This window comes from Magallana gigas, chromosome 2 (genome assembly GCF_963853765.1).
Source record: "Magallana gigas chromosome 2, xbMagGiga1.1, whole genome shotgun sequence".
NCBI lineage: Eukaryota > Metazoa > Mollusca > Bivalvia > Ostreida > Ostreidae > Magallana > Magallana gigas.
The window spans coordinates 58606618-58628731 of record NC_088854.1 but is presented as its reverse complement, the minus strand read 5'-3'; the positions used below and the strand labels follow the sequence as shown (position 1 = coordinate 58628731).

Genomic DNA, 22114 nt, shown 5'->3' with positions numbered 1-22114 from the left:
AATTGGGGGTGTCGGAAAAGGGGCATGTACTGCTTATGCAGTATTCTCAGAATACTTGTTACTTGAGCATACCGTGAAACATTGATCAATGTCCTCGTGACGTTGTCAATACTAGTATGCCAAAAGCCTTTAAAAGAAAGATAAAATTTGATGTTATGGAATATTCTTTTGTTGAATATAACAGTAAAAACTATTGGTATAGTCAAGTTTCTAATTGTTTTTGTTTTTGTCCTTGATGGAAAACAGAGTTTAATTTTGGGGCCGTCCACCTTAATTCATAAATACTCTCTCTCTCCTCTCTCTCTCTCCTCTCTCTCTCTCTCTCTCTCTCCAGGAAAGTTTCGGGAAATATCTTTTGATTTGAATATGTATTTTTTTTTCACAGTTATAGAAATAACGCATAAACTATTGAAGATTTTTAATTTGGATCAACCTGAGTGGATCGTTGATTTTATTTGTGTCATAATTGTCACAGACCTTATTCCATTCTTATCAGTTGACATAAACTGCGTAGTGCATACACTTTAATTCAAATTTGATTGACATCGATTCCATAGATCTTACTTTTCATTTTTAAAGAAAGGATTTACAAAATGAAGTTTCGAAATTATGGCGTTTGATTCTTGAGAAAAAAATACATCTGCTTTACAGCTGTGACAAAGAAAACGCCTTAATTGCAATATCTGAATTAAATAAAGGGAACATGGTTTTTTTTCATTAAAAAAAAAATTAAAATTTTATTTAATTGACGTTTCCACAATATTACGTAGCGCTTCCTTTTAATCGTTATAAATGCCTTATGGGGCTCAGTACTTAAAAAGATTACGGAAATACAATAAAAGTATGACAAGGTGCAATTAGAACATAAATGGAAATCCATCATTTCCAGAAGACACGATCATTAGATAAAGTCTAACGCTCTTAGTCTTCGTGGTTTGACAAGTGCGATTTTTTGGACGTGACGTCACAGTAGAGGGCGTTAGATAAGTAGGAGCAACATTCCGTTACTTAATTTCAGACTGGTGATTGAGGTAAATAAAGTTCCGTACACACATAATGCGATAGTAATGGTCATGTTATTTATGCACTACTCCACACTGTAATTACGACCGGTTACACAAATTGAGCTATTATTACCAAGACCTTGCTGTTTTTAAACAAGGAAAGAGCACCCTGTGTGACAAAAGAAGATGGATATTCCTACTATGTGCATTACTATTATTCAAACATAAATCAGATCAAATGTCTACATATGTACAATGTATATGCAACTTAAACAAAAACTACTATCAAACGAATAGCGATTCAAGGTTCACGGAGATGCATATAGACTTACTGTAACGAGGAAAAGAAGGCTTTTAGTTGGTTTTGTTTTGGGTTTTTTCTTTTTGGTTATTTTTGGTGGGGTGTAGAAATAAATGTAATAGGAATTATTGCATTGATGATTATAACACTGTGATGATGACAACAAAGATGATGATGATGATGATGATGATGGTGATTATGACTCGGCATTTTCACCGATGCTTCTTTTCTTACAAAAATCAATATCATATTTATGAATATTTTATAAGTCGGTGCTTTTACGTAGATAATTTGAATGTTTGCAGAATTACAGAATATAAGCATGAGTTTTAAACTCGTCTTCGTGTTTGCTTTGCTGCTCATAATAAATGAATCAATGCAACGAATGTAATTTGTTAATGTTAGAAATACGGCATTGTGACCCGTTCTAGCTGATATATACTATATGCTTCAGTATTTTGCTTACAAGACTAGTGTTCGATTTCCACAAGACCAGCAATGGCACAAGAACATTGTAAACACATCCCGTTCAGTTCCAACAACACTATAACTGCATGAGACCGGTAATCAATTTCAATTTGTATAGTTTATTGCATCTTTTCATATTTCCATAAAAAACGGATCATATACATTTAGTTGTCGTCATAAATTATTACAGAAATGAATCGACCGTTGTCAAAACCTAGAACAAAGTAGTTTTACATACTTTGATTGCGTGACGTGGAATGGATCAAGCATTTAAACATTGACAATAAAGTCCCATCGCTGTAAATGGGTGACTACCTGCACTAGTGAGCCTGGGAAATAACAAATTCAGCTTCTTTTCTTTCAAAAATCAATGTCATACTAATGAATATTTTTATAAGTCGGTGCTTTTAAGTAGATAATTTGAATGTTTGCAGAATTACAGAATATGAGCATGAATTTTAAACTTGTCTTCGTGTTTTGCTTTGTTGCTCATACTAGTAATAAATGAATCAATGCAACATATGTAATTTGTCGTCATAAATTATTACAGAAATGAATCGACCGCTGTCAAAACCTAGAACAAAGTAGTTTTACATACTTTGATTGCGTGACGCGGAATGGATCAAGCATTTAAACATTGACAATAAAGTCCCATCGCTGTAAATGGGTGACTACCTGCACTAGTGTGCCTGGGAAATAACAACCATATAGGATTTTTCACCACAAATATCATTTTGAATGCACCATAATGGGGCATAAACGGCTTAATAGCTACAATTGGACAAATCTACCAGGGATTTCTCAAGTTTCACAACAAGAGTTTAACTGTACCACTGACGACATCGTTCTTCCTTTGTTCTCTCCATACTTTTGCTTGCTCATAAATGTTTTTGTTTTCAAAAACAAATACAAAAAGGATAAAAAATTGACAAAATACATTAACATGTCTGAATAGTTATAGTCCAAAGTAAAACAATAATAGAAATGTGCTGGACGTATCACCAGCAAAGCGCATGCGTACCATCGTAACATCCGGCCCCCTGTTTTCTTCCAATGGGTACACTCATGACAGGAACAATTATTCGGATCTACAAATATTAAAAGAAATACACGGATTCAATCCAGCTGTTCTGGTTGGGTACATACGAGTAAAGAACAAGCAAGACTGTATGCTAGTTTCTATTTTTGGTTATACACTCCAATAAAATAAAATGCGGCGATGTAAAATATCAATTGATCTTATTTTCAAGTGACAATTAAATCCTTGCTTAAACTGGCTCAGGATTTAAACGATTGAAGTACTCTCCAGTTAGATTTTAACGTTTCAGTGAATTATGTTTTTCAATACCTTTGCTGGACCGAGACCGTTGGACTAGCCCTATTGCTGTCACTGGGAGATATAACACAAGGTACTCGTGTACAAAGGTGTGCAACAAATCTCTAGAAGTTGGACAAAACAATGGGAAATCCCCCAAATCGCTGCGAGTTTCAATATTAGAATAATGATATTCCCATGCTATAAATAAAGTTGAGAGTCCCACCAGGAATATGGTAAGTAAATAGTTCACGCTGGTTTTCTCTAGGTTCTTGTCCAGCACAAGGAAAGTGAACATCCAGGCTGAGCAGAGGAGGGTGGGGGTGTAAATGTCCCGACATTCTGACCACCCTGTCTGTAACAGTCTACACAAAACGTAGCCATAGTACACACTGTAGAAAATCCCCAGCCACAGGACAGACAGCCAAATGATGGAGTGAATAGTCCTCACGGCAGCAATCAGTACGTGCAGCTGCACGACCAGGATTGTCCCCAGCACGGCCGCCTGGGCACCGACCAGGAGAATGAGGGTGACGGGGATACCGAGCACTAGTGTTGAGGGTTCCATCAGAGAAACGTGATCACATCGGAGGGTGGGGATCCATGAAAAGCACGACCACGCCAGTGGGGGGGGGGGGGAGGGGTCCTAGTCAGACCAAAGTGAGTAATCCATTGTGGCACAGTCAAACCAGTGTGGGGGGATTCATCATTGGAGGCACAGTCAGACTACTTTGTACTCGTGGCATTTAAACTGCAATCATTTAAAACCGATCAATAGAGGAATTATGGTTTTCAATTTGTTCATAATCACCGCTAGCTCAGTGTAAAAATATCACAGTTCAACTGATTTCCTGCTTCTTTTGTTTTCTTTTCTGATTGATTTCTTGTAATTTGTAAAAAGGAATCACCAAGCAGCATTAATTATTTTCGAGACTTGATCTAACCAAATGGTAAAGCAATAAGCGGGTTGTACAAATGTTAGTGGATACATTGTGATACTGTTCTCAATTCTGGTCAATATTGCATTATTACAATACATTGTTTTAACACTTATGTTCTCCGTTCGTGTTTATATTTTATATTCACGACTTCAAGAACTTTTTAAGGAGACATACCTTGATAATCTTTGAATAAAATGTTTACATTCATATATTTCAAATAATCCAAAGGACACATTTTAAACCTTAAAAATGAAAAAAAAACCCACTGGCAACATCCACACTGAACCAAAGTTCTAAGTGTTCACACAGAACAATGCTTTTACTATATGAAATAAGAACATTCATTAGTCTTGCCGTCGGGGTGACTGATTTCCACTTAACTTTCAAGTACGTGTAGTTAAGAACGATGTATTGAATATAGCGTATTGTGTACACGCATTATCTTTGTCAAGGAAGAGAAATAAAGGTTACATCAATGGGTTTTCCGGATGGATAAGATCTAGCACAGTCCTGATCAATATGTGTAAAAAACTACCTTACCCCCTCCCGGAAATATTAATGTTCACGTGCATGAAGTGATTACGAAGGCTTGTTAAATCCCTCATCCGTCTGCTACTCCGTTTCTTAAGGACGGAAATTTTAACAATAAAACAATTCGAAAGAAATTTTATATTCAACTTATTACATGTACATGTACCCTTCAAAACTTGTTGTATATGAGCGTATCTCAAGAAACATGAAGTAATTACCTACGAGCAAGCGGATTGCATCTCTGTCATTGAAATAGCCGACAACAGCTGTGGCAAGATATACTATAGGCTTCAACTTTTAAAGAATAGACACTAACATAATCTCTGTCAACAGAAATCTTACCGAATTTGGACATTATTTAAACATTGACACTACATCTGATATTGAATTAAGCATGATGCATATTAAGTCTTATGATAATCATGAAATAAACACCAATGAAAAAGACATTAACTGATCATTTGGTCCCTTACAATGGAAAAGGCACGATCTCTGTGACTCAAATTGCAATGACAAGTCTTACTTACTGTTCATGAATAGACACCAATGGCAAGTATAATTTCTGTTCATGTAATAGAAACCAATGGCAATTCTTACTTCTGTTCATGTAATAGACACCAATGACAATTCTTATTTCTGTTCATGACTAGACACCAATGGCAAGTATTATTTCTGTTCATGTAATAGACACCAATGGCAAGTCTTCTTTCTGTTCATGAAAAAGACACCAATGGGAAGTCTTATTTCTGTTCATGTAATAGACACCAATGACATTTCTTACTTCTGTTTATGTAATCACCAATGGCAATTCTTACTTCTGTTCATGAATAGACACCAATGGGAAGTCTTATTTCTGTTCATGTAGTAGACACCAATGACAATTCTTACTTCTGTTCACGAAAAAGACACCAATGACAAGTATTATTTCTGTTCATGTAATAGACACCAATGACAATTCTTACTTCTGTTCATGTAATAGACACCAATGACAATTCTTACTTCTGTTCATGTAATAGACACCAATGACAAGTCTTACTTCTGTTCATGTAATAGACACCAATGGCAATTCTTACTTCTGTTCATAAAAAAAACAATTGTTTTCACGGGATGTCAATTTCAATTATTACCTAATCAAACGGATTTTGTTGTTTTATTACAAATTAAATATTTGCGTCTATTTTGAACTGCCGGTCAATAGACTTCGATCTATTGGACCGCCGGTCAATTGACTGCGATCTGTTGGACCGGCAACGTATTTCAGAACGCGGGTATGTTAATATTACATCCTTTCGATAGTTCTCAGGGAACGTATATTCCTTTACATAGACGCTGTCTTTAGTACTTGGTGAAACCAAATTCAATGTTATCAAAATGGAGTATCAAATAATCAACAGTATTAAAGCCTCATATAAGGTAAAAGACTACTTCAAATCTAATGGGTTGAAGACCCCCCCCCCTTCTTTGTGTAAACTAATATTAAACTGAGATGTTGTAATGCATGCAAAAGGTTTTGTGCATGTAAAAGATGAAAAAAAAATCTTAGTATATTGCATAATGGCTCGAAAACCATCTGCAATATGCAAATTGTAACCCCGAAAACTAAAAAAGGAATTAGGTAATAAAACAGTTATTTAATGCTTGAACAGTCAATAGACCAGAATTTTTTCCCTTGGTGCAGGGAACAGCTCAGTATGATCTATTGCCCTCGGCCGTTGGCCTCGGGCAATAGATCATACTGAGCTGTTCCCTGCACCTCGGGAAAAATATTCTGGTCTATTAACTGCTCAAGCATTAAATAATTGTATACTGTTACCCTCCCAAACAGGCACTTTTTATATAATATTACTTTGTTCAATTATTTGTTGGAATTTCTTCAATTAAAAAAAATTTAAGATATTACAATGCACAAAATATTTAAAAAATTAAAATGTGAAACAATGTTGATTAAATACTGCAGGAATCGTCTTTAAAAATGGGGGGGGGGGGGCAGACGAAAAATTCTTGACAACAAAAAAAAAAGAAAGAAAAAGAAAAAAACTTTCCAAGTTATTGGTTTCGACTAAAAACGTTATATCCATCTTATGTCCTACTCAAGGAAGCGAACTTGGTTTCAAAAAGTATTTTCCTACACAATAAACCACCATGGTTTGCTTCCAGTCTGACTAAAGCAAGCCCCCAGTACTATTTCACTTCGTTGTAGAGGTAAACAAAGTGAAATAGAAGCTAGGAACTGGCTTTAGTCAGACTGGGTTTGCATCCATTCAGACAATTATTCATCAGATGTAATTAATTTGATATTTTCATAGAATGGATTTCGATCAATTGTCCCAAGAACAAAGGAATTGAATTCATTGAAGATTTATGCCAATTTTCACCAAAACCGGTCACTTAGAGAGGGAAAAACTGGTGTTGTCTCAATCGTTTCCGAACAACTCTCGTACACGTTAAATTTCACGTGTTTACACATTAATTTTACTTCACAAAAATGAATTATAATTGATGTAGAACTAGAACTGGTTTTCCTAAGTAACTCGCCCGCGCCGTGACAATCGATCCGTCATCTCCCGGGGTTGGGGTTGTGATGGCTGTCACATTCTGTGTCGGTCTTTTTGGGGACAAGGTATTTCATGTCGATATACAGGTGTCGGTAATCTCAGTGGTGTCGCCCAGCACACTCTGTTGTATAGAATACACATTTAGGTGGTGTCCCGTTATAGTGCTGGGTAACACATTTGAAAAATATATTGTATAATACGATTATTCTTTACCAGGTGTTTTTTTTTAGACTTAATGACAAAACCAGATGTAAAATCACTAAAAAGGTGTATGTTTATGTTAACGAACTTGTCTCTCCTCCATAATGATTGTTGCATCGTCTTTATTTCTGACTAAAATGTTCGTTTATAACGTTTGATTGTTGTTTTGTTTTTGTTTTTTGTTTTGGTCCTCGTGTGTCGTATTTTTACATAACATTGAGCATTTACATGAACTTGTTTCCTTTAATTCACTTAGATTCTTATTGATCACAATCTTAGGGACGCTATTGAAAGTAATATGTTAAACTGGTCTAAAATTAACCAGAAAGCCATAAATCTTCAATCAATTCAATTCCTTTGTTCTAGGGACAATTGATCGAAATCCATTCTATTAAAATATCAAATCAATTACATCTAATGAATAATTCGTGAGTACTTTCATTTTGGGATTCTTTCATATAAACCAATTTTCACAAAAAACTGTATATATTGGAAGATATTTCATGGGCTAGTACTGTATGAAAACCCAACAAGCACCTGTGTAATTATAATTCACCCATCTTGTATCACATGTAAACGCGTATTCCTTAATGAAGCAACACATGCCTATCAACACAGATATGTTTATAATACAAATCGAAGATCGCACGTATAACAAATTCAAAAGGCGAATAGGAAACGTTTTATTTGGTATCGAAAACCATCAATCAAGTTTGATGTTTTAGTTTATTTTTGATTAGTCTTAATTTAATTGTTATGAATATTGGGGGTATATTTGACAGATAAATTCTGATGAGTAATATTGAAAATGTTCAATAACACCACTCCCAGCATACATCAGTTTTAAATGAGTGAAATAATCGTGTACTGATTAAACGAAATCATCAGGGGGTATAAAATACAAAGAGAGAATCGTTAATTAAATGAATAATTAATCACTTTTATTGCTTAAGAAATGTATACGAATTGGACGAATATCTGAGCATCTGCTATGTATGGTGTTATAAGAAAAATTAGAAAATTTAATTTACCAGTAAATTGTCAATTTGATTTGTTTGATAAGGTTGTTTTACCAGTTTTATTGTACGGATGCGAAATTTGGGGCTTTGAAAATATAGATATTTGAACGTGTACATCTGAAATTTTTGAAAACAGTACCTAATTTAAGAAGCACAACACCGAATTTTATGATATATGGAGAAACAGGGCGCTACCTATTGTATAATAATGTTTATACGAGAATAATTACATATTGAGGAAAAATGCTAATAAGCCCTGAGAACAAAATTGTATATACAGTGTACAGATATTTATGTTCACAACATTTTAATAGCGATTGTAAAAGCCCATGGATTGATTGTATTCAAAGAATTTTGAACATGTGCGGGCTACAATGTGTCTGGCAGAACCATAATTTTGTCAATATAGAATGGTTATCTGCTACTGTAAACCAAAGATTAAAAGACCAATTTATGCAAATATGGTCCAATGATATAAATTGTTCTTCCAGAGGTCATGTGTATAAAATTTTAAAACCATATTTCGGCTTTGAGAAGTATCTTGATATTTTACCTGTAAAACTAAGAAAAAAATTCATTAAATTTCGTACATCAAACCATCGTTTTCCTGTAGAGACAGGCAGATGGTATAACATTCCTTTGAATGAGAGGTTATGTCTTTTGTGTAATAAAGGTCTCATTGGTGATGAATTCCATTATATTTTAGAATGTTCGGCACTAGAAGAAATAAGGAAAAAATACCTAAACACAAAATATTGGAAAAGACCAAATTTTTTTAAGTTTTCTGAACTCATGACTTATTGCAATTGTAAATCGCTAAGAAAATTATGTGTATTTATTTCAAATATTTTTGATGCTGTCTGCTCCTCTTAGTTGTTTTCCTATTATGATCCTTTATACCAAAATCTTACATTAGTAGTGATTCTATAGTCTGTCCTTTTTTATTTAACTTGCTGAAATATCAGCAACAATAAGATATATGCCTAAGCCAGAAATAGATGAATTGAATAAATAAAACTATAAATCTTACAAATAAAAGACAAATTGCTCAATTAATCGTATTTTACTATTTACATCGATAAAAAAATCAAATAGCAATAATAAATAAGAATCAAATTAAAATCGAAAACACTTCTATAGGTCCAAATTTTTCAAGACAATATAACTATGATGCATGAAAATATAATCTGGGGGTTAATTCTAAATCCGTTAAAAATTAGATCAAAGACTATGATTATATAACAAAACAATAATGACATCCTGAATATTATCGGAGATAATCTTAAAACAATGCTCTTTTCAAAAGTAATAAGTTCTCAAGGCATTTTTTCGGGTTCATTTAGTTTATAAAATACTGTCTTATAATACACGTCAACTTCTTTTCAAATGAATATTAAGCACTTTGTTTTTGATTTTTTATGATTTTAAAACCAGATAACTGACCCAAAGTGTTAATGGATGCAAACCCAGTCTGAATAAAGCCAGTCCCTAGCTATATACTGTCTTTCCACAAATTTATTTAAAGTTGTCATAACAACAAATTTAATTTTTAAATAAATTTGTGGAAAGATACTACTATTTCACTTCGTTTACCTACAAAGAAGCGAAATAGTAGGGGCTTGCTTTAGTCAGACTGGAAGCAAACCATGATGATTTATTGTAGAGGCAAAGACTTTTTGAGACCGAGTACGCTTCCTTGAGTAGGACAAAAGATGGATATAATGTTTCAAGTCGAAACCAATAACTTGGGAAGCTGAGTTGGATATTTTGTCCATTGTAATATCTTTGTTTTAAATTTGGGATTAAAATTTAAAAGATTAACACCCCCCCCCCCAAAAAAAAAAAACCCACCCCCATACAGATGAATAGAAGCAATGTTATGATAAAATAAACGTAGCCTGGGGGGGGGGGGGGTGGTGCCCCCATCCAACTTTTGTCCAAGCAGACAATTTAAAAATTGAAATATTTTTAAATATATAACTCATTTTGAGCAAAGACAAAAGAACTTGAGTTACGAAAGTAAAATACTAAGATTACTGAATTGTTGAATACATTTAGTCAACTTATTAAAAGAAATGTATATTCCTTGATCCGCCATCCATTTATCCGTAACTACTCGACTTTTTCCGCATATTTACGACTTTATTTTGAAAATGAAAGTAGTCTCCAAATTGACCAATGAGATTTTCGTTAACAAAACAGTTTTGCCGCGAGATGTAAACACAAAGCCGAGAATGAATATGAACAAAATATATCTATAAAAGATGAATCTTGAACTTTTGGGTACGTTGGATATTTTGAATTGTTTCATTTTCAAGCAAATGTTTTTGAAAAAAGTATTGGATTTAAGCTTAAACAGCTTGAAAGAAATAAACTCTTTTAGTTAGAATTTCCTCAGTTATATTTGTAGTGAACAGTTTTATTCAAGCTATTTAATTATCTGTGTGATAAAAGATCTATCAACAAAGTTTGCTGATTCTAGGTTTTATTATAAGGATTTATTGTAGTGATTTAATAGAGATTACTTATATACTTATCAGTTTTGATTTGTTTGTTGTTTTTCCATATTTTCTGTTCTTGTGTTTTGTAGAATCATTTGGGCAGAATTATCCAGAAGTAAGTTAATTATTGATGTGGATTATGACTAATATTGTTAACAAAGAGATCATGAAAATCTTTTTAAAAAACCTTGTAGTATTTGTTGACATAAGCAGAGACATAAATAACAGAGATTGGCAACTCCGCCATTACCGTGTTTTGTTGTTGAAAAATGTTACAGGACCAACCTTACTTTGAGAAGTATATATTAGTAAATTGATATATTGATCTTAAACCAAAAGTATTTTGTTTTTTTGAAAAATGTGCATAGGATTTAGACGTTTTTGAAACAAAAAATTGTAAAATAAGATTAATATATAAAAAATATATAGGTCTGCTTTCAAACGTTGTCAAAATCTCAGACAACGGGTAGCCAACTGCCTCCAAAAACTCCTTTTTTTATATTGTTTGTACTAAGACACAAACTCATGAAAATATAATATTTTGAATGTTTTGGTAATAGGATTTAGCTGTTTATATTTCAATAATTGAATATATTTGTTTAAATTAGAAAGGTATATTGATTTCTACAAGGGAATACTTTACAATAAGGACCGTGAGATTTCACGAGATTTTGATCAGTTGCCAATCCTTGTTATTTATGTCTCTGACTTAAGTTAATCTCTTGATGCATTCTTACAATTTTTAATGTGTCAGTGATGGGTGTTGTTTTTCATTTTTATTAATTAATGTATTTTTGATCTTGCTGATATAACTCTACATATATATCTTTGTAGGATTTTGATGGCACTTTGGACTGTATCAGTATAGCCATAACCTGTGCCTTCAATCGACAAGGAACACTACTAGCCGTAGGCTGTAATGATGGAAGGATAGTTATTTGGGACTTCTTAACCCGAGGAATCGCAAAGATAATCAGTGCCCATGTCCATCCTGTGTGTAGTTTAAGGTATTTAAAAAAAATAGTGTTCTAATGCAAGATTATGTCTTTCTATCCCTGAATAATGAATTAATCCTTCGACGCCTAACTGTCTGACACATTCTCAGATGCATTTTATGGATTTTGAAAAAGCAAGAAAATCTTGGATTTACAGTTTGTACTGTAATATATTTTCTTGTAATTGTAACGCTTTTGTACAAAACTGGTTGCCGTTTTTGAGACTTATTAGTAAAAAGCTCAAACATTCCTTTAAATTAGTTGGAGTCGAAATGGTAAGAAGTTGCTGAGTGCAGCAACAGACAACACAGCCTCAATATGGGATATTGTTACGGCGGAGTGTGACAAAAGCTTCCGATTCCCGTCTCCCATCCTTAAAGTTCAATTTCATCCACGAGACAGGTATGAATCAATTACTAAAAGTATGACTGAGTCTTTATTTGATCAAACATCTTCTTGGATTTATATCATTGAAACATCTGCAAAACTGAGTGCATAAGGGTACAGTGCGTAAGTACACATGATAAGAGTAGTATTTGTTTGTTATTTACAGTAAACAGTTTCTCGTTTGTCCGATGAAACACCCTGCTGTTTTGATGAACATTAGTGGAGAGCATAGAGTTGTTCCACTTGATGATGATGTAAGTATAGAGACTTGTTTTAGCACTTGTACTAAGCAATATATATATTATCCTGCAACTACCCCTTGCATTGACCAAATAAACTAAAGCAATATTCGGTCAATCCCCCAATATAGCCTCGAGCATTTATCCGACTTTTAAATGCATTGTGATGTCATCTTTCTTGCTTCGTTTACACCATGGCATCATGGTTTAAACTGCAGAGAAATTTGTCAAAAATATCTCATTTGAGGCATAAAATGGGATATTATACTGCAGGGTAAACGAAAACTGTCTTGAAATATAAGCATTATTTGGGTTTGGGTCGAAAACGTGAAGAGGGTTAACCCTGGTCCATTTTTAATATTTCAGTCTGATCTGAACATTGTTGCCTCCTACGACAGACGAGGGAAACACATCTACACAGGGAATGCCAAGGGCAGGGTAAGGGACAGAACTGTTGGTAAAATGTTTTCAAAAAAGTGCCAAAATAATTTTCTTTTTTTCTTAGCATTTTTAACAGTGTTAAAGAATGATATATTCAATATTTTTTAGCTCACCGAGCTGAAAGCTCAAGTGAGCTATTCTGATCACATTTTGTCTGTCGTCCATCTGTCTGTCTGTCCGTCTGTCCGTCTGTCCGTCTGTCTGTAAACTTTTCACATTTTCAACATCTTCTCAAGAACCACTGGGCCAATTTCAACCAAACTTGGCACAAAGCATCCTTAGCCTAAGGGGATTTAAATTTGTGAAAATTAAGGATCACGCCCTTTTGCAAAGGGAGATAATTAGGAATTTATGAAAATTTTCGAGAAATTTTCAAAAATCTTCTTCTCATGAACCATAAGACCAGGAAAGCTGAAACTTGTGTGGAAGCATCATCTGGTAGTGTAGATTCTAATTTGTGAAAATCATGACCCCCGGGGGTAGGGTGGGGCCACAATGGGGGGTCGAAGTTTTACATAGGAATATACAGAGTAAATCTTTGAAAATCTTCTTCTCATGAACCATAAGATCAGGAAAGCTGACACTTGTGTGGAAGCATCCTCAGGTAGTGTAAATTCTAATTTGTGAAAATCATGACCCCCCAGGGTAGGGTGGGGCCACAATGGGGGGTCGAAATTTAACATAGGAATATATAGGGTAAATCTTTAAAAATCTTCTTCTCATGAACCATAAGACCAGGAAAGCTGAAACTTGTGTGGAAGCATCCTCAGGTAGTGTAAATTCTAATTTGTGAAAATCATGACCCTCGAGGGTAGGGTGGGGCCACAATGGGGGGTCAAAGTTTTACATAGGAATATACAGAGTAAATCTTTAAAAATCTTCTTCTCATGAACCATAAGATCAGGAAAGCTGAAACTTGTGTGGAAGCATCCTCAGGTAGTGTAAATTCTAATTTGTGAAAATCATGACCCCCGGGGGTAGGGTGGGGCCACAATTGGGGGTCGAAATTTAACATAAGAATATATAGAGTTAATCTTTAAAAATCTTCTTCTCATGAACCATAAGATCAGGAAAGCTGAAACTTGTGTGGAAGCATCCTCAGGTAGTGTAAATTCTAATTTGTGAAAATCATGACCCCCGGGGGTAGGGTGGGGCCACAATTGGGGGTCGAAATTTAACATAAGAATATATAGAGTTAATCTTTAAAAATCTTCTTCTCATGAACCATAAGACCAGGAAAGCTGAAACTTGTGTGGAAGCATCCTCAGGTAGTGTAAATTCACAGTTGTGAAAATCATGACCCCCGGGGGTAGGGTTGGGCCACAATGGGGTGTCGAAGTTTAACATAGGAATATATAAAGTAAATCTTTAAAAATCTTCCTTTCAGAAACTAATCAGCCAGGAAAGCTGAAACTTGTGTGGAAGCATCCTCAGGTAGTGTTAATTCATAGTTGTGAAATTCATGATCCCCAGGGGTAGGGTGGGGCCACAATGAGGTGTCGAAGTTTTATTACATAGGAATATATAGAGTAAATCTTTAAAAATCTTCTTCTCAGAAACTAATCAGCCAGGAAAGCTGACACTTGTGTGGAAGCATCCTCAGGTAGTGTAGATTTAAAGTTGTGAAAATCATGACCCCCGGGGGTAGGGTGGGGCCACAATGGGGGATCGAAGTTTTACATAGGAATATATATGGTAAATCTTTAAAAATCTTCTTCTCAGAAACTAATCAGCCAGGAAAGCTGACACTTGTGTGGAAGCATCATCAGGTAGTGTAGATTCATAGTTGTGAAAATCATGACCCCCGGGGGTAGGGTGGGGCCACAATGGAAGGTCAAAGTTTTACATAGGAATATATAGAGTAAATCTTTAAAAATCTTCTTCTCATGAACCATAAGACCAGGAAAGCTGAAACTTGTGTGGAGGCATCCTCAGGTAGTGTAAATTCACAGTTGTGAAAATCATGACCCCCGGGGGTAGGGTGGGGCCACAATGGGGTGTCGAAGTTTAACATAGGAATATATAAAGTAAATCTTTAAAAATCTTCCTTTCAGAAACTAATCAGCCAGGAAAGCTGAAACTTGTGTGGAAGCATCCTCAGGTAGTGTTAATTCATAGTTGTGAAATTCATGATCCCCAGGGGTAGGGTGGGGCCACAATGAGGTGTCGAAGTTTTATTACATAGGAATATATAGAGTAAATCTTTAAAAATCTTCTTCTCAGAAACTAATCAGCCAGGAAAGCTGACACTTGTGTGGAAGCATCCTCAGGTAGTGTAGATTTAAAGTTGTGAAAATCATGACCCCCGGGGGTAGGGTGGGGCCACAATGGGGGATCGAAGTTTTACATAGGAATATATATGGTAAATCTTTAAAAATCTTCTTCTCAGAAACTAATCAGCCAGGAAAGCTGACACTTGTGTGGAAGCATCATCAGGTAGTGTAGATTCATAGTTGTGAAAATCATGACCCCCGGGGTAGGGTGGGGCCACAATGGAAGGTCAAAGTTTTACATAGGAATATATATGGTAAATCTTTAAAAATCTTCTTCTCAGAAACTAACCAGCTAGGAAAGCTTAAACTTGTGTGGAAGCGTCCTCAGGTAGTGTAAATTCAAAGTTGTGAAAATCATGATCACCAGGGGTAGGGTGGGGCCACAATGGGGGTTCAAAGTTTAACAAAGGAATATATATGGTAAATCTTTAAAAATCTTCTTCTCAGAAACTAATCAGCCAGATGATTCTTTATAATTGTTAAGACTTTGGCCCCAGGACAATTCTTTGGCCTCACAAGAAGGTTCAGAGTTTATGTACGTTTATATCCCATATATAAACAATTGTTAAGGATCTTTTTTCAGAACTGCAATACTAAACATATGATATGACTATAAAATCGTCCTGTTAGAAAAGGGACTAATGATTATAAACATAAGAATATCCAGGGGAAAATGGATTTTATTTATACAGGATCAACATGTATTATTGTACATTGTCCAGATAGTTTGTATTATGACTCCATTAAGCTGATTTTATCATACCTATTGTTCCTCAGGTGAGCGATGTGGCCCATGGGCCTCTTGTTTTAATTACAATAACTTCTTGTTATTTATCAGTTTAGAGATTTCTATATTGCAGAGCATGATAAATTCCAACAGAAATTTTTATGTTGTCTTAAAATACCAATATGTTTTATACATTTATTTTGCAGTTCATATGTCATTCCTGTTTTAGTGATATTTTATGAGTGTTTTCCCATTGTAATTGTAATTGTCAGATCCTGGTGTTCACCAGTACAGACCTGGAGCTGAAGGCCTCGTTCAGAGTAACCACGGGAACCCTTAACACTACAGCCATCAAATCCATTGAGTTCGCTAGGAGAGGGGAGTAAGTGCAGTCACTCTTACCTAATGTTGAAGGAGAAAATTCAAAACAGTCCAGTGTAATGTATAGGGAGTAGAATTGTTCAACAAAGATTTTGATATTCTAGTTAAAGCTACAAACTGCAAATTTTTAAGAAAAACTCAAAGCCATATGCACATTAGGATTCTACTCTTCTTCTTCTCTGTTTCTAAAAGTTGTCTGATTCCTTAAAATTGGTTGTCTTTTTATGATAAAAAAATATAAAAGAGGTATGCATAAACTATATTTTTCTGTTTTTCACATTGAAGAGAAATGTGTTTCTAAAAAGATTCAATTCTTTAACAGTTGTTTCTTAGTGAACTCAGCTGACCGTATCATTCGAGTTTACGAGAGTGGCGAGGTGTTGGCCTGTAGTAAAGACGGAGAGCCCGAGCCCATCCAGAAATTACAGGACCTTGTCAACAAGTAAGTCAGACTCTGTGTTAGTCATCACAATCACTGACATAACCAATCCTAACTCAGCAAATGTGCAAAATAATCAAATACCACAGATGGCTCAACTGGCCAATACAACAATTGGAGACACTTCTTTTTACTTAAGTAGCTACCCAAGCAGAGGAATCAATTTAATTGCTATCCAGTTTTACAGACATTAACTTTTTGTTTTTTTTGGTATTTAAAGCATTATAGACCATAAAAAGCAAAAACAGTTAGATTATCCTCTTGAATTTAAATAACTTGACAATGTACAAAATGTAAAATTCAAAGTTGTTTGATGTAGTTTTGTTGCAAGTCATTTTGACTTGAGACAATGCATGTTTTACCAGTAATTATCATATAAACCAGCACACAAAATATCAAATTAGGGTACTACCGGAATTACAATTAATCATTTTAGTTGAACATTTAGATATACTGTAGAATCATTTAAATTCTTGGGGGCCAATTTTCATGGATTGTTGGTTTTTTACTTATTCGTGGGGATTTAATTTATTGGGTGCATCAGTTTTTACTTTTAGTAAAAAAGAATACTCTTTTTAAATGTTTTTCGTTGAGGATGTAAATTCGTGGGTAAGGGCTACCCATGAATACCACGAAAATTGAGCCACCACGAATTCTAATGATTCCACAGTATTTGATGTGTACCTGCACTATTTAAGTGTTGAATTTAACCAATATTTTATTATGCATCAAAATGAATAGATAAAGGGATTGGACAACTGGCAATGCCTATATAAGTCCTCTCCACAAATGTTATCTAGTGTTGTTGAAAAGACTTTTTTGAATTTGTGAAATGAAACATTTTCTGCACAATACATGTATTATTACGATCTATGTAGGTTGCTGTGGAAGAAGTGTTGTTTCTCTGGAGATGGGGAGTTCATCGTGGCTGGGTCGGCCCGCCAGCACTCCCTGTACATCTGGGAAAAAAGCGTTGGAAACCTGGTCAAGATCCTCCACGGAACAAAGGGGGAGCTGCTGCTGGATGTTGTGGTAGGATCCCATTGATCCGCGCGTCAGTCAGTTCCAGACACGTACACTTAAATAGAATTAGAAAGTTACATCTTGTAAATAATTTTCTGTTTGTAGTGGCATCCAGTTCGACCAATCATAGCGTCTATATCAAGTGGTTTGGTGTCCATATGGGCACAGAATCAAGTGGTAAGTATTTGTCAATGAGTTGACATGAATTAATATAAGTGTGGAAATTTGATCTGTGATTTGAAACACCTAGTTCTATAACAAATCTTATCTTATATGATGATAGGAAAACTGGAGTGCGTTTGCTCCGGATTTCAAGGAGCTGGATGAGAATGTGGAGTATGAAGAGAGGGAATCGGAGTTTGACATTGAGGATGAGGACAAAGAGAAGGAGGAGACTAAAGGTGAGTCACTGATGACTGTCCATCTATGAATCTCTTTAGAGGTAGATCTCAATAGAAAAAGTCTAAGAGAATCAGGACAAAACCGAAACCATACACTGTACAACTGGAGACAGATTTTAAGCTAATAGAATTGTCCTGACAGATTGTTGTACATGTGTCCTTGCAGGTATGGAGGAAGAGGATTCAGAGGTGGATGTGACCACTATTGAACCCATACAGGCATTTGTGAGCAGGTAAGCAATGATTTCTATCTCATGTTTTGCAAATACATATGTAATGTCATTTCAAAACTTTAAAAGGTTTTTCCTCTGACAACATTTCTGGTTGAAATTTTACTCTGCAAAGAAATCATAAAATGCTGAGGAAAACATACATATATACCAGTACTGTACATACATGTACATGTTACTATTTTTGTCGGTGATGTAATCCACTTCCTGTTTCAGTGATGAGGATGAAGAGGACCAGGATGCTGTACTTTACCTTCCTGTTTCACCTGACATTGAGGAGCCTGAGGAGTCAGCCTGGGCTATTCCTCCTGAGGTGCTAAACTCTGTCTGTAATCCACAACACTCTGTCTCACTTCCCTCATAATACAGTAGTGTGAATCAGAACCATGGCGTGATTTTCCATTTCTTGCAGTGAATTAATCAATATGTCACTGTCACCTGTGTTCATTTCCGAACCAGTAATTCAACATGAATGAGGATAAAATTCCTTTGCTTGTTACATCATTCATAATAAGTTTAAAAGAAGATATCATCTGTATTAAAATTAACATTAACATGTAGGTGAACTACCTTTACCCAAAAATCTAAATCTCTATTTCACCAGCAATTTTGCAAAAAAGGCACCACAGCAATGGCTCTTAGAGCTTGTATTTAAAAGTTAAATTTGCACTTTTTGAATCAATCACTTTATTTACTGTTTAATCATTAAAATTCATGGGGGTCAATTTTTTTTGGACTGCTTAAATTTTGCATGTTTGTGGAGATGTAATTTCGTGTATTCTTACACTTATTAAAGGAAATACGACTTTATAATTCTAATTTATTAAATCATGGAGGATGTAAATTCGTGGATGAGAGGTACCCATGAATTCCACGAAAATTAAGCCACCACGAAATTTAATGATTCTACAGTATTCTAATTTAATTGAGCAGGTGACTGAAGATACCCAGACTCAAGAGAAAAAGAGAAGTCAGCCCCATACAGACAATACCCCCTCCCCCAAGAAAAAGAAAGTCAAAACCTATGAAGTGGATCTCCCAGATGCCCCCCTAGATGGTAGGTCTTTTGTCTGTTGTAAATAAAGATGTGAGGAAGGTGTATCATTTTGTCTATTTTGATCAAAAAGAGAAATGATGTAAGACTTTTGTTCATAAATTACAATTCAACTTACATGATTACAGACATATATTTTCAGGAACTGGATGAAATAATTCAAAAGAAAATTTTATGATCACACAATTTCATTGTGTACCTATGAAAACTATTAAATATATCACTTTATTCATGAAAATTCACATACAAAAATGGTTTTAATCTGATTTTCAAAATTAATGTACCAGTAATTTTGATTATTTATTCATAGAAATTCACCCCCTGTTAAATGTGAAGAAACCAAATGAAAAGGGACAGAAGAAGTCAAGTCGTCCAAAGCAGGCGAAATCTTCCAAGCCGGACAAATCCAAGAGCAAGGGCCGTTTAGACGACGTATGTACAAGTACCGCTCACTATAAAGTCTAATAATACGGACAGCATGGTCTATTGTAACATTTGTGAAAGCAGTAATTAGCCAGAGAGCAGCTTGAAAAAAATAGGATCTTGATTATATTTAGGTGGTCTAGAATTTTTACTGTTTTTTAAGAAGCAGAAAGAGGCCACCCACAGTTAAAATAATACCTTGTACGTACCGTACAAATGTACATATACATCCTATGTCAGTGTACCAGGGGTGTTATCCTATTAGGCCTACCATGGCCTACTTTTATACTTCTACAAACCTTTATAGCCCAATTATCTTGCTTTTCACAAATGAAATTTTTTTTGGTAACATTCCCTTCTCAGACAGCAACAAAGGAAAGCAGTTTATTTGTTATCATTCTTTTATCACAATTGTTCTAATTTGCATATAATTGGAGATCATACAAGTACATATATGTAACTTTTATCGATCCCCCCCCCCCCCCCCCCCCCAATCTACAAGAACAGTCTGGTTATTAACCAGACAGATCTATACATCATACATTAAACACTTAAAACAGGTGCTTGTTGTTGTGACAGCATTGTTGTATGTATAACACAATCTTTCAGATGTACGGAGCAGCTTCTTTCTCCTGGGTACGTCTAACGGAGAACGTTATTAAGCTTCTGGCTTTACGCTTCACCTCAACCACTGTATTCACAAAACTATTCAAAACCTCATTATTTATAATGACTTCTCCAGTATATCACAGTGTATAGACATGTATTCTGATGGTTGTGATCCTCTGTGAACTTCAGCTTTGTCACAGCAAACTAACGGCAAAAAAGCTTTGCAAATTCACTCCAACTCACATACAAAAAAGTCATTCCACTAATGGTGCTGTGCAGAAATATCAACAGATTTGTGTGTTTTGCTAAATGTATAATATTGCACTTTCAAAAAAGTGTGACAAGTTGCACTATATGCCAATGGTGCTGTTGCAGTGTCTACCAAAGGTGCTACATGTATGTTGAAGTGTCTGCTAATGGTGCTGTGCTACACTGTGTGCTAATGATGTCGTGCAGCACCTCTGCTCTTGGTGCTGTCACAGTGTCTACCAAAGTGCAATGTGCACCAAAGGTGCTTTGTTGCTAATGGTGCTGTTGCAATGTCTACCAAAGGTACTATGTTGAAGTGTCTGCTAATGGTGCTGATGCAGTGTCTACCAGAGTGCAATGTGTACCAAAGGTGCTATGTTTAAATGTCTGTTAATGTGCTATGTTGCACTGTCTGCTAATGGTGATATTGCACTGACTGTTAATGATGCTATGTTGCTCTGTTAGTTAATGGTGCTATTGCTATTGCAATGATTGCAAAGTGCAATTAGTGCTATGTTGCACTGTCTGCCCTGTTGTTGTTGGTTTTTTGGGTTTTTTTGCTTTATTAAGTTTTGACATGTCTGTGTAGGCCACTGACAGGACTTACTGAATCTTGTCACTGCTTTGGAAAATAAAACAAGTGAAACTCTTATTCTTACTTAAATATCATGTCCTGAAAAATGGATGCATCTTTTGTTTATTACAGCCTCAATTTAATCTATTTCTGTTACTTTCTATCATTAATATACCAGTACATTCATTAATATAAATTAAATATATTCAAGTTTGTAATTCCTGCACGACAGAAATGTTTTTAATTAAATAATGCTTTCTTTTAGAATACTGTCTACGTATAATCTACCTTGCATTTTCTGTGGAATGATGTTTTTTTATTTGTTACATTTATCATTAAGATTTTATCATTTTCCTGTTTCCATTCTTTTTTTTTTCAGTCATGAGATTTTTCAAGAAGGGACAAGACACATGTTCAGCAAACTGAGGCAGCCATATTAGAAAGTTTATCTACATTGTATTTAATATATCAAGCATCAATCAGGCATAAATACAGATCATGTTCATGTTACTCTGTAGCTGTTAACTTTATACACTGCATGTACATGTAGTGAAACATACTGAAAATAAAGTTCTCATGCTTTTATTTTTGTTTGTCTTCTCAACTTTGGAATACTTTGCTATGTGTTTATAGGAAAATGAGGTCAAAATTCATGAGCAGATCCAAATCCATAAGCAAATCCTCAATATTGTTAGCCATTCTTTGGTTTAAAATTTATGTCACAGTATTATCCAGTGCATCTAATGTAAACTTTTTTGTACATCCTTTAATCTGATCCACTCAATGACATGTAGATTACTACCCAAGGTGAGCTTAGAGAGGAGGTTTTCATT

At 34.9% G+C, this 22114-nt stretch overlaps 1 protein-coding gene and 1 long non-coding RNA gene across 4 annotated transcripts; one reads left to right on the top strand and one right to left on the bottom strand.

Moving 5' to 3' along the window:
- Positions 1-1876: 1876 nt before the first annotated feature.
- LOC105345016 (uncharacterized) lies at positions 1877-4334 on the bottom strand. 2 transcript variants are annotated; one of them, XR_010711415.1, is made up of 3 exons: positions 4204-4334; positions 3122-3839; positions 1877-2861 (listed from the first exon to the last, which is right to left on the bottom strand). It is a non-coding gene; the product is annotated as an uncharacterized lncRNA (long non-coding RNA). The 2 variants fall into 2 exon arrangements; XR_004596104.2 differs by having other exon boundaries at positions 3122-4330.
- A 6158-nt stretch (positions 4335-10492) lies between these two features.
- Positions 10493-21866, top strand: LOC105345017 (retinoblastoma-binding protein 5). 2 transcript variants are annotated; one of them, XM_011452995.4, is made up of 17 exons: positions 10493-10618; positions 10926-10951; positions 11671-11843; positions 12093-12233; positions 12385-12472; positions 12824-12895; positions 16171-16280; positions 16602-16721; positions 17597-17750; positions 17847-17918; positions 18025-18142; positions 18309-18375; positions 18589-18685; positions 19306-19429; positions 19737-19858; positions 20459-20485; positions 21661-21866. In XM_011452995.4, exons 1-17 carry the CDS (start codon positions 10600-10602, stop codon positions 21664-21666), a joined length of 1536 nt encoding a protein of 511 aa, XP_011451297.3. In that variant the 5' UTR covers positions 10493-10599; the 3' UTR covers positions 21667-21866. The 2 variants fall into 2 exon arrangements, with proteins under 2 accessions (XP_011451297.3, XP_011451298.3); XM_011452996.4 differs by lacking the exon at positions 20459-20485.
- The last annotated feature ends 248 nt before the right edge of the window (positions 21867-22114 follow it).

Excerpts from the sequence above, each read along its gene's own strand:
- LOC105345017 (XM_011452995.4), top strand. Across the intron at positions 11,844-12,092 it reads CATCCTGTGTGTAGTTTAAG|TTGGAGTCGAAATGGTAAGA; the intron begins GTATTTAAAAAA and ends CCTTTAAATTAG. Across the intron at positions 17,751-17,846 it reads AGCTGCTGCTGGATGTTGTG|TGGCATCCAGTTCGACCAAT; the intron begins GTAGGATCCCAT and ends TTCTGTTTGTAG.